This window comes from Chelmon rostratus, chromosome 10, assembly GCF_017976325.1.
Source record: "Chelmon rostratus isolate fCheRos1 chromosome 10, fCheRos1.pri, whole genome shotgun sequence".
In the NCBI taxonomy this organism is placed as follows: Eukaryota; Metazoa; Chordata; class Actinopteri; order Chaetodontiformes; family Chaetodontidae; genus Chelmon; species Chelmon rostratus.
The window spans coordinates 19053158-19065725 of record NC_055667.1 but is presented as its reverse complement, the minus strand read 5'-3'; the positions used below and the strand labels follow the sequence as shown (position 1 = coordinate 19065725).

The 12568-nt window shown below is 43.1% G+C and overlaps 2 protein-coding genes across 2 annotated transcripts; one reads left to right on the top strand and one right to left on the bottom strand.

Annotated features, from left to right (window-relative positions):
* The first annotated feature begins 294 nt into the window (after window positions 1–294).
* LOC121612871 (protein disulfide isomerase Creld1) lies at window positions 295–5777 on the top strand. Its single transcript, XM_041946024.1, has 11 exons — window positions 295–503; window positions 1208–1328; window positions 1413–1495; window positions 1966–2076; window positions 2298–2389; window positions 2578–2757; window positions 2867–2962; window positions 3059–3142; window positions 4019–4114; window positions 4212–4352; window positions 4442–5777. Exons 2-11 carry the CDS (start codon window positions 1212–1214, stop codon window positions 4660–4662), a joined length of 1221 nt encoding a protein of 406 aa, XP_041801958.1. The 5' UTR covers window positions 295–503; window positions 1208–1211; the 3' UTR covers window positions 4663–5777.
* Window positions 5778–8341: 2564 nt separating this feature from the next.
* On the bottom strand, window positions 8342–12535 carry mbd4 (methyl-CpG binding domain protein 4). The gene is made up of 8 exons (XM_041946288.1): window positions 12410–12535; window positions 11911–12237; window positions 11087–11796; window positions 9794–9859; window positions 9551–9685; window positions 9300–9449; window positions 8727–8830; window positions 8342–8636 (listed from the first exon to the last, which is right to left on the bottom strand). The coding sequence occupies exons 2-8, from the start codon at window positions 12213–12215 to the stop codon at window positions 8562–8564; spliced, it is 1545 nt and encodes a 514-aa protein (XP_041802222.1). The 5' UTR covers window positions 12216–12237; window positions 12410–12535; the 3' UTR covers window positions 8342–8561.
* Window positions 12536–12568: the final 33 nt, after the last annotated feature.

Sequence of the window (12568 nt, the reverse complement as noted above, 5' to 3'; positions counted from 1 at the left end):
TTTTGAATTGTAACTTCCAATCAGTAATTGCGGATATCTTGAGTTTTCTCTAATTTCCCACACATGTAACAAAATGTATTATTAATCTAAACTGTCCATCAAGAGCTGCCACATTGTGTTGTTTAAATGTCTTGAGCAACATGATTCGTCTGTGCTGTCGGTGTCACTCACAGTCACTGACAGGCTGTTGATTGGTGGATGAATTAAATCGCAGCCGGTTTGGGCGGTGCCATCTCCTGTGTGGCTCAGCTGCGCGGACAACAGAGAAGCGACTGGAAGCCATTCATCGACTCATCCCGGCGCAGGGTAGCGCTACGTTTAGCCTGAATGAGCCGCACCAACATTAGCTAGCCTGTCGTTCAGCTGGCCGTCTTGGCGACTGAAATGGCTCAGTGGAAGCTTTAGTGGCTTTCCAACATGTGAAACCCTGTCCGCATTGTGTGAACCAGCAGGGAATCAGACAATCGCCAGTGGTGCAGCGGACGTGGTGGCTTTGCAATAAGGTAGGACCAAATAGCCAATATTAACAGTTCAGCTAGCTAATTTCAGAATAACTACAGTAAATATTACGAAGCAAGATATTTAAGGTTAAATATCCTCAGGAGGACGCTTTCGCTGAGTTCAGTGGACTTCAATGGCACACCGGACAGATTAGACTATGATAAACAACGGTTGCTTTTGCTAGCAGCTAACTATCGTCCTTAGCCAGTTGCTAGTTGGCTAATTCTGTGTGGTGCTGATGCTGAGCTAGCTAAGCTAATGATGGAGGAAGCACATCCCAGTCGAGCTAAACTGTTTCTTTGTAATCTAAACGAGTCTGATTGAGTGTAACATTTTGAGAACCGCCACTGAACTACAGATTATTTGAATAATTTAAAACTGTATGAAAATATTAATCTGTGGTCACAGAGGATGAACTAAATAACAGGATAGCAGTATAATGCAGCTCAACAGCTTAAAAATGCATAAGAGTGAAATTGTCACCACTCTGACACTATCTTAGTAAATACTGAAAACTATGCTTCACGGTAGTGAATACTGCATTGCTTTGGATTCGATGGCTTTATATTGTACAGATGTTTTTGTTTGTCTGCTTCCTCCACATACAGTAATAGTGCATAGCATCCAGCTATGATAAGTAAAGTTTTTCTGAGAGTATTTAAACCAGAACATTTCTAATACATTACTGTTTTTTCCCCCCCTGAAGGATCATGTGGTGGGCCTGGCCGTTCCTGCCCGCTCTGGTGCTTCTCTCAGAGCTCTCTGTGGTCAGAGTCCAGACAGCGCCGTGCCAAACCTGCCAAAAACTCACAGAGAGTTTTATTAAGGTACTGCAGCTACATTGGTTCATGTTTGTCTTCTTGAGCCCAGTTTTTCAGTTGTCCCGACTCCTGGGATTTTCCTGTGTTTAGGGCTTGGAGAAAACGGCAAACAAGAACTTTGGGGGAGGAAACACTGCCTGGGAAGAGGAAAAGCTGGCTAAGTATGCACGCAGGTAAGAGAAAGCCTTAACTGGAGTCACACCGACAACATATTGAGCTTCTTAAAAAATCATCATTTTCTCATTTATTTACCAGATTTATGGGGATTGAGCAGTTAGTCAATACTTAGTATAACAAATCCCAAACAGAAAAGACTAACAGATTCAAATTGTCTTAGAAAATGCATTTATGTTGTTACATAACCAACTTTCTTTCTTGATTTTGTATTACTGGAACCATCCTGAATAATGCGATTCAGTTTTGCAAGTCCTTTGTCTTCCCTGCACAATTGTATGATATTTTGTTACGTGTGAACGATTACACAATGCGGTCTATTTTAAATGTGGCAGTCCACTGAGGGGAGTGAAACCTCAGTGGACCAGAGCAAGGCTCCACTATCCTTTTGGGGGGTGGGGGTGGAAGAGCTTCCGCTCTGTTATTTCACTTTGGTCTTACATCTCTAGTTGCTGGCCTCTTGTTTCAGTGAGACTCGGCTCCTGGAGATAGTAGAAGCTGCTTGTGAGAAAACAGACTTTGAATGTAACCAGCTGCTGGAGCAGATAGAGGACCAAGTAGAGACATGGTGGTTCCACAGGTAAGTGTGATATGTGCATTCATGTAGTTGAGTTTTTGGTGAATCACAGAGAGGAACAGCAAATTCTAGATTATCTGCATGAAATAAATCCTGTAATTAAATTATTTTTAATTCCACATTTATAATTTAAATTTAAACAGTATTGGGCCCAGCTGTGTATGTAAAATTACTATGCCCCTCTCTGAACTACTTGACTGACGTGTGATGTATGTGTCCTGTAGGCAGCAGGAGGCACCAGACCTGTTTGAGTGGCTGTGCATAGAGGAGCTGAGGCTCTGCTGTCCACCTGGACGCTTTGGACCTGACTGCAAAGGTGTGAGAAACATTAAGAGTGAAACAAAAGCTTCCTGATATCAGTACAGAAAACCTTTCCATGCCAAACCTCATTTATTCTTGGTTGCCCCACATGAAGAATGATTGAAACTTAATTAAAATGTAAAAATCACCATGCTAATTCCAAGAGCTCCAGAGCACCACCAATAGCATGTTTATCCATTATAGAGTGTCCATCCAGCCCTGGTGGTGTGTGTGGAGGTCTGGGTCGCTGTGAGGGCGAGGGCACTCGCCTTGGAGATGGAGAGTGTGTGTGTGATCCCGGATACTCGGGTCGACTGTGCCAGAGCTGTGCTGATGGCTACTTCAGAGAGAAAAGCTCCAATAACAGCGTAGGAGCCTGTGCAGGTGCGGCAGATGCAGACAGTTGTTTCAACCCTCTACATGGATACAATTCTGTTTTGAGGTCATTTAAAATCGACCCTCTCACTGTCTCCTTGTCTCTCACCCTTTGTAGCTTGCTACCACTCCTGTAAGAAATGTGCGGGGCCACAGGACTACAAATGCCTTGACTGCAAACCCGGCTGGATGCTTCATGACAACAAGTGCGTGGGTGAGTGTGGCTTTGGAGGCCATGTAGTAACATTTCATTGAGTCTGTGCCAGTTTTCCTGATGTGTATTGTCTGATTGCCCTTGTATATCTCTTAGACATTGACGAGTGTGGTACAGAGCTGGCTCGGTGTCCTTCTAACACCTACTGTCACAACACAGACGGATCATATGAATGCAGAGGTACGTTCTCCTGTGTAGCTGCTGTTTTTTATTATTATATTTGAAGTGGGATAAGAGAGAGGTCTTTAGTTACATTTGCAAAATTGGTGAAATTATCATTAAAAAATCTGCCATTTCTGTCAAAATACAAATGGTTTTCTGTGTTGTTGATTGAGTGTAGGGCTTCAACTAATGATTATTTTAATTAGCTATTAATTTTTTTTTTCGATAAAATGTCAGTAATTGGTAAAAAAAATACATATGTTATAACTTTCCAGAGCTCAAGGACTTTGTATTCAAATTGCTTGTTTTTTTTTTACAATCAACAGTCCAAAACCCAACTTACTGTGACACATGACAAAGAAAAGCAGCAGATCTTCACATTTGGGAAACTAGAACCAGTGTTTAGCATTTTTTTTTTAAATGAATCAATGATTGGATGGTTATAGTAAACTATATTAGTTGCTGTTTTTTTGTGGAATTATATGTGGTTAAAACCATTGATTATTTTACTTGTTGATTAATATGTTGATTATTTTCTTGATGTTTGTTTCGTAAAAATGTGTGTAATGGTGAAAAATGTCAATTAGCATTTCCTAAACTCCAAGATGACGTCCTCAAATGTCTTTTTTTGTCCACAACCTGAAGATATTCAGTTTATTGTCATAGAGGAGTAGAGAAACCAGAAAATATCCACATTTAAGGGACAGGAATCAGAGAATTTTGAATTACTCAAACCAGTTAATCAGTTTACAAAATAGTTGGCAATTAATTCATTAGTCGTTGCAGCTCTAGATTGAAAACATTTTCCACTGTGACAAATGAATAGTTAGTCATACAATATAGTGTTTAATGCCCACTTCAGTATGCCACATTGACCACTTTTGTTGTATCCAGGCTGTGACCAGGCGTGTGTGGGCTGCATGGGTAGTGGCCCGGCTCGCTGTAAGAAATGTTCACGTGGCTACAGATTGCAAGGAGCCAAGTGTCTCGGTAAGGATATACCACTTATTTACTGAAATTCTACGCCACACCTCTGTATCTTTTTGTGATTTTCTTTTAAAACGTTTTTCTTTGCTTCCTTGTGCAGATATAGACGAATGTAGCGAACGCGCAATAGCATGCCCAGGACTCAATGAGGCTTGTATCAATGAGGAGGGCTCCTTCCACTGTGATTGTGCTGATGGATTCATTAGAAGAGATAGCATTTGTGTTGAGAATAAGCCTCCTGGTAAGTAGTCGTAACAGTAAATATACAAACAAATACATTTTCACAGCTTCAGATCCGTTAGTTACATTTCTTTTCCTCTACCTCCTCAGTGGGGCCAGAGAAGGGGCTGTTTGACGACATAACAGATGAGGAGGTCCTTGTGCTGCAGCAGATGTTCTTCGGCGTTGTAATCTGTGCCCTAGCTACGCTGGCTGCCAAGGGTGACATGGTTTTCACGGCCATTTTTATTGGAGGTGTGGCTGCTATGGCCGGATACTGGTTGACAGAAAAGGGAGACTACATGCTGGATGGATTTCTGAAGGGACGCTAGACTGTGTGACCACGACTTAAGAATGGAGCTTGGAATACCAGCCAGTTAGGGTGAAAAAGACTCAACTGGGGGCAGGAAACTATCCCTACAATGCTAGCTTTTCAGGGATTTATTTGGGGAGTTACTTGAAAGGGCTTGGGGTCATTTATGTTTATGAATAGGATAATGCAGGAAAAAAAGAACTTGAAGGCTGCGAAGCTGTGAATCTCGAATAGGAATATTTAAGCAACACTGCACTGATATAAAGGAACTGAGCTCAATCCCCTACCTCAACTTTGTTGGGAACAAGGGTGACATGAGGACCACTCCTGATTGTTAAAATCTATTATGCATCTGGATGTCTCATTTGGCCTCAATGTTGCTCAAGAAATGATGTCGTTTTCTTCCACACAATCAAAATCTCGTGTCGTCATCTCCATCATGTTTTCCATTATTTTCAATGCTGTGAAGCAGAGGTTTTCCCATAGACTGAATGGTACGCAAGTCTTGGTTGTGCCAGGTTACTGTTACACCTAAGCTTCTTGCATGGGCCTAGATAAGGGAATTTGGGGTATTGATGAAAACTCTGGAATATCTCCATTATGAACCACCAGTTATTTATGTTCACAGAATGACTTTTTACCTCCTTACTTACTGAATGAATCTTTTTAGTACTAATGCATGAAAATAGGATTTGAAATGAAAGGTACGACATTGTATGTATTAATTTATTGTCCTACTTTGGCATGGAAGACTGATTTCAACAGCTTCTGGAACACATACATCACTGCTATTGACCACTTAATGAGTGTGTGAGGAAATGTGCTTAGATAAATACCAGCTCTAATCTGGACGATTAAAGCCATTTTCTGTTGCCTTTATTTTAAAAGCAGTATTTATTGGGACGATGTTTATCATATTTTGCTCTTGGCATTTCCTCTGTGTATTTCTGTGTGCAATTTCAATGCAGTTTTTCATCTGCTTCATTGTACTTCTAGCAGATATGGTAGCATCATGTTAGAAAGCCACTGAAGCATCACTTCTTACCGTCCATCTCATTTGTCTTTGGTTTTCCTCGTGTGGAAAGTTGCCCAGAGTCATTTATTATTGATGTTTGCTTTACAATAAAAAGTCTGTCACACCTCAACCTTTTTTATTTGATTTTTTAATTTCATTGTTTCAGCCTTCCTCTGCTCTTTACACAAACAGAATGAGGAAAAACATTCTATCTTTTGGTAAATGATTTTCTACTTTCTACTTTCTGTTGCATTATAAATTATCAGGTAATGACTGGAAGAAATCTTTAAAGGGGAACTCCACTGATGCTTCACATCAAAGTCTGTTTACATGTCTGGAGGAGTACTTCTGCATGTGTGAAATAGATGTTTTGTGTCTCCACTGGGAGCTGCATGAAATTTGATTAAAAAAAAAAAACATCCTTTGGGGCAGAAGATTACAAGTTTGAAAATGATCTTTGTGGCTCCTCATTTCTGCTTGAGGCTAATGGCTCTTGGCAAAATTTGCAGCGACTGGCATGACACATCAAAAAGCTCCAACAGAACTGTTGGTGGATGAGTTGCATTGTGGGTCATGTAGCCACCAGGTTTTGATGAGGAACAGGGCTTGGAAAAAAAAGACTACCTCTGGTTCTGCTGCATCAATTTTTTTTAAAAAAGAACTGTATATCATGACTCCAACAGTGTTCTAGGAGTGCAATGCTAAACTGGTAGAGTACTCCTAAACCTTGGATTAACCATATTGGAACCCACAGCAGCAGGTAAGAGAACCTTTGATCAGTAAGATTGGAAGTAGATCAGCGTTCTTACATATTCAGAAAGAAGGTGAAGAGCTTCATTTGGTTCTTCCCAGTTTAGAAAATCCTAGAAATATCCCTGTGAAGTTCCTTCAATGGCTATCACAGCACTTATTACATGTCCTATCTACGCTGCATCCCATTTTCACCTGACTCTCACACATGACAAAGTGCTACAGCGAGGCCTGAGTCTGAAGTTTTGACTCTGGACGTTGAGGTTTACCCTATTTCAGTGTTCCCCTCCAGTTGATGGGGTTGAGGCGCAGCAGCTCTCTCTCCTTCAGGGCCTCCTGGGAGCGTGTTAGTGCTCTGTCCCTCCAGCCCTGCTCCATTAGCTGCGTGCACACACACACACACACACACACACACAAGAGGAAAAACCTCAAACACTCCCTATATTGTAACCTGAGAGCAGTCAACATGCTGGAGCATTTTCAGGACACCATTGTATGGTGCAGGAACATAAAAGCACCAGCAGTGGATACATAATGCATGTGTGGGACTATACCCTCTTGTTCTCATCTCTGTAAGCTGTCATTGCTTTGCTGTGCTCGATCCTTCGCTCTCTGTCGCTGGACAGGGCGAGGCGGTCCACTTCTCGGACGCACTCCGCTTCCTTCGCTTTGTTGGTCATCTGCAGCTTTACTGCTATACATTTGTCCTCCATCTGCCTCTTTAACTGCTCTCGCAACTCCTTCCTACAGGAAAGACAATGACTTTTCTGTCACCAATGAATGTTAAGAGGCATGCATGCAGTATGTTATGCATTCCTGCTTTAGGAGAGATTTAGATAAAAGACTCACTGGTACAGGTGAAGGTGATCATTATATTACCTGTACTCTTCTCTCTCGCTGCTGGTTCCATAAAAGGGTTTTCGCCACACTTGGTGATACCTAACAGGTCAACCAACTACAAGTAAGTGACTTTGAACTCAGCACCGCAATGGCATCAGCAATTCCCAATAAAAAAAAACTTTCAATTACAGTGAGGTATTGTTCAGATGCTTCTACCTGTAATGCTCTCTCCTCTGCATGATGAGTGTCCTCTGGTGGTTGTGGTGGTGAACAGCTGGTGTCTCCAGACTGACGGTGCGTTTGTGGACCACAGGTGGATGTAAAGGGTTCAGCCTTGGAATACTCTAGGAAGCACATTTATGCAAGTCTTTCTTTTTTCTAACCTCAAAGCCAACACCATCAAGTGCCAGTGAATCTCTGCTCACCTGATTGCTCGTCCACAGACGGGCAGAGTCTGAGATGATGGGAAACGTCATGGGAGTGATCGCCAGGCAGCGACTCTGCCGGACAGGAGGCGTGTCGTGAGGAGTGCACGCCGGCGTGGAAGCTGCAGAGATGGCTGCTGTGGTGATGAAGATTGAGACAAAGGGAATCACAGCTTCCTGTTACACACAGCGACACTAAAATAGACAACAAACGGAAAAACAAAGCTGTTTTCTTACGTAGTTTCATTTTGTAGTTCAGGTTCTTCTGTTCGCCCACCAGAGACGTCCAGTCTTAGTGGATGGACCTTTCCAAAGTGCCAAATCCTGCACAATTTACGTATCCTCTTCAAGTTGCAATTCTATTGGCAGCAAATCATAACACAACTCCATATGTAAATATAGAAAATGAACGTACTGGTGCTAGTTAGAGATTAAACCGTGACATGCCTGTGCATTCACTGAGTGTTTTGCGGTGGCAACAGTTGCCTTGGGAATCGGGTTACCCCCACCAAAAGAAAGCTGCAGCGTGGAGAGTGAGGCCATGCGTCAGTGCTCTCAGAGACAAAGATTATTAGTCTGTGACGATGGAATAACCAGATCAAGTCAGAAGGTGTCTCCGGATGGCTCAAGAAAACCGGTCACAGTGAACAACAGCACTCATGAATCAATTCAACTTTCAAAACACTTAAAACATTTTATTACACAGTGAATAATACTTTTTAAAGAAGACTGACATCTTCTGAATGTCATTACATAATTTTAAATAGTTAAACTTGGCAGGTTCATCATAATACTAACAGTGTTAGATAACTGCAGTGTTTATGTAACAGCTGTTTTTATTGTCCGTGCCAAAACAAATCCTCCTTGCGGTTCCTCCTGCTTTGTGTTTCAGATTCCGAGTGCTTCATGGTTCTCCCACAGCCAGGCGTGGTATTTGTTTAACATGTGATCTTCAGGTGTCACCTTTGATGCAACAAGACCAGATTTTGCATTAATTATCACTCCAAAACGAATGCGACCCACAGAAAGTGAAACAGTTGGGACGACGCTCACCTGTCTCCACTCTCCCACGCAGAAGATCCTGTAGGAGTCGTTGCCGTACTTCCCAATACCGTGCAGCTCGATGGGGTATCGCCACTGTTTAATTAGATATTCATCTACACAGGAGAAAATTGATAGTGAGGTTTTTCTGGCCACTGATATTGCATCATATATTCTGATTAAAAGCATACAAATCCATGGTGACAATGCAATAATACTGTTATTACTGTGCACAAATATAATACATGCAGGGTTCATATAGCTACCCAGACTCTTCCAAAACCTTCATCGTCACATCTAAACTGTCACTATAAATGCAACTGTGAAAAATGAAGTTTAAAGAACCCCTCTATATCCACAGCTATCAATGCATATTGTCACTTTGTTTGTTTTACCAGCTGTTCATATTAACTTTGATTTGTATGTATTGTATGTTGAAAGGAGTGTATTCAAAATTTAAGCCTATTACTGACCTTGAAAACATAGGGGGTAAAATTAAGCATTTTTCAGACTTTCAAGGCTTTGTACAAACCCTGTACATGTGCACAGAAGCGGATGTTGTGATCCATCACCTAGCACATTCACCTGAGAAGCGGATGAGCGTTTTGGCTCTGAGCTCATACAGCCCCAGCGGCTTCATGAGCTCAGACATGGGCTTCCAGTCGGCGCCCCGGGTCACCTCTGCAGACGGGTAACGCTCAAAGAACTGCCACAGCACTGGTATGGCCATCTTACCTGGAGAATTGTGCAAGAAAGAGAGAAACGCAAGACTGGAGTTCTGGTTGGTTACAATACTGTTGCAATGCCATGCGTGCATGTATGTGCTGGATCTTTACCACTGGTCTTATTCAGAAAAATGGTGGCCACCAGGAGCTTCCAGGGGTCGTGGAAAAGGGTTTCCTGTACAAGGTTGTAGGGAGAGCAAGGGGGTGTCCACTTCTTGAAGGCCTTCCTCCTGGGTGGGCTAAGGACTGTGGACAGACAGTCAGCCACACACAACTTTAAGTCATACATGTTAAGGTACACACAGATATGCACAAACTGCTTCTTGTATTAAATGTTAACTGTTTTCACATTACCATCTCTGGGGGATTTCTTGCTGAAATAAAGGCTTGTTTTCCGTTTGTCTTCCGCGCTCTTGGACTCTAGGTAGACAGGAAACATTATTTTATAAAAAAAAAAAAAATCAAAACACTCCAACAGAGCAGTTCTTTACAGAATTACAAATTGGACAAGAGGATAGAAAAATAATCTCCATCCATCCATCCATCCATTATCTTCCGCTTATCCGAGGCCGGGTCGCGGGGGCAGCAGTCTAAGCAGGGATGCCCAGACTTCCCTCTCCCCAGACACGTCCTCCAGCTCTTCCGGGAGGACCCCGAGGCGTTCCCAGGCCAGCCGAGTGACATAGTCCCTCCAGCATGTCCTGGGTCTTCCCCGGGGCCTCTTCCCGGTGGGACATGCCCGGAACACCCTCCCAGGAAGGCGTCCAGGAGGCATCCGGTAAAGATGCCCGAGCCACCTCAGCTGGCTCCTCTCGACGTGGAGGAGCAGCGGCTCTACTCTGAGCTCCTCCCGAGTGACAGAGCTCCTCACCCTATCTCTAAGGGAGCGCCCTGCCACCCTGCGGAGGAAACTCATTTCAGCCGCTTGTATCCGAGATCTTGTTTTTACAAGATCTCGGATCTATCCTCTATCCTCTTGTCCAATTACAAATTGGACAAGAGGATAGAAAAATAATCTCCAACGTACATCAAATATTTCCGTCCGTGAACCCAAACACCTCACAAATAAAGGAGAAATGAATGTAGGGAGGTGCAGTTGGTGACTAGTTCAAACACTTGTTAGGAATTCAAACGCCTGCAGACACCACAGAGATATCATACTTGTCATTTATGCATTCTTTGGTATGTGTCCGATGTCATTAAAAATAGTTTTCTACTTGTTACAAATCACATTAGTGGCCACAACAAGTGAGACCTGATAAAGCCACATGCAATGTCTGGATTCAAAAACTATGGGAACTCTATGAAATTGAACATATGTAAACTTACAAGTGCAAATGCCACATGTTCTATAAGGCAGTTCCTCTCCCGCCTCTCTTTATTAGACATATCTCCGTCACTCTTTTTTCCTTCTTTTTTTTTTACTTAATCTATTTGGTTTCTTTGATTTTCTACCTTTTTATAACTGGAAAAATGCATAGGCAGGTGAAACTGGGTAAAATGAAATTGTGTTGAAATTGTATTGGACTGTAGAATATACTGAAATCAAAAGTAAAAGTATTTAAAAAAGAAAAAAGAGCAGATCGAGTAAAAACTAACCTGAGCTGCCAAATTTACAAGCTGTCAGACAGTGAAGATCATACTTACTATTGTGGGGTTCTCTCACTGGTGTGCAGCTCCCACCAGTGATGTCAGATGACAACACCTCCTCTTCTGCAACCCGGTGACTGTCAGCAGCAGCGTCGGGTTCAGAATTAGGCTTTTTATCACCTTTGCTGTGAATCTGTATCTCATCTCCGCCTCGTTCATCCTCACCGTCATTCTCGCTCTCAGTGGCAGGTTCGACATTCAGAGTGGGGACAGAAGGCTGCGAGGTGGCCTGTTTGTCTTTGCAAGCAGTCAAAGTGTTTTGCTGGTCATTGGCAGGAGCCAATCTGAGCAGCTTCTCTCTCAGCAGACCCACCCTCTGCGGGCTCTTCTGCAGAGTGACACCATCCACTGTGGCTGAAGGTGCACCTTTTGCTTGTCGCACATGTGGGATCACCTCTGGTACAATGTCTGTATTAACATGTTTAGTATCTTCTGAACTCTTTACTTTTTTTCCTTTAGTACTTCTGAGGGAGGAAGAGGCCCTTTTAGATTTATTCGGAGGTGGATCCAGTATTTCTGTCGTGTCCTCCTGCTGCCCACGGGCATGCTTTTTCTTTCTTCCCCTCTGTTTCACTTGGGAGGGAGTTGTGGCATCATGGCCTTTGGATGCAGTGAAATCAAAAAGGTTTATGTCCAAGTTCCCTTCTCCATTTTCCAGGAGGAAAGCGTGCAGGGCTGCTCTTGACCGGAACTTCTGCCCTTGGGGACTTAAACAACAGAAAGATCAATCAGACACTGATCTAACTGAATTTGTAATGCACTTAGTCATGACGTGAGGTATGATCACATAAAGAGAGGATTACAAGAAAGCACTGACTCACCTTGTAATGTAGACGTCCAGTTTGCCTGCAGTCTTGCCTGCTTTCCTCTGCCTCACCTCTCTGATCCAGCCAGGGGGCACCGTGGAAGTGTGCCACGAATCATCCACTCGACTTTGGATATTTATGTCTTCACTCGTCTGCAGCTGGATGTCACAGCTTGTAGGGTGCATTTTGAGAAGTGTGTTATTGTTTCTGAGCGCGGTTGATGAAGTTGTGGATTCTGCAGTGGTGGAGTCAGTGGAGCAGCTGATTGCCTTCAGCTCACTCTGCAGCAGCTGACTATGTGCTCCCACCTCAGCAGCCATCCCTGGCCTGTGTCATCTTTACCTAGAATTTAAAACAACACATGCATGACGTGTCTCCATTGTACAGTGTAAATGAAGAATACGTATCACCACATAGCATATCATGGATGTTAATGAACAGCAGACGTTGATAGAGGCAGCAAAGCACGAACAAAGCTAATATAACAGATTATTTCCAGGTTTACATGACATACATGAATTTTGCCCAAACTCCTTCCCTCCTCACAAGCGTTGAGGACAGACTGATGTCTTCACCCCGTCTTCCCGGTTACTTTCCGATGTCGACACCGGACTGGAGTCTACCTTGGGCTTGCTGAGCATTCAGGAAGTAGCGACCAGCTCCGAGTCTGCGC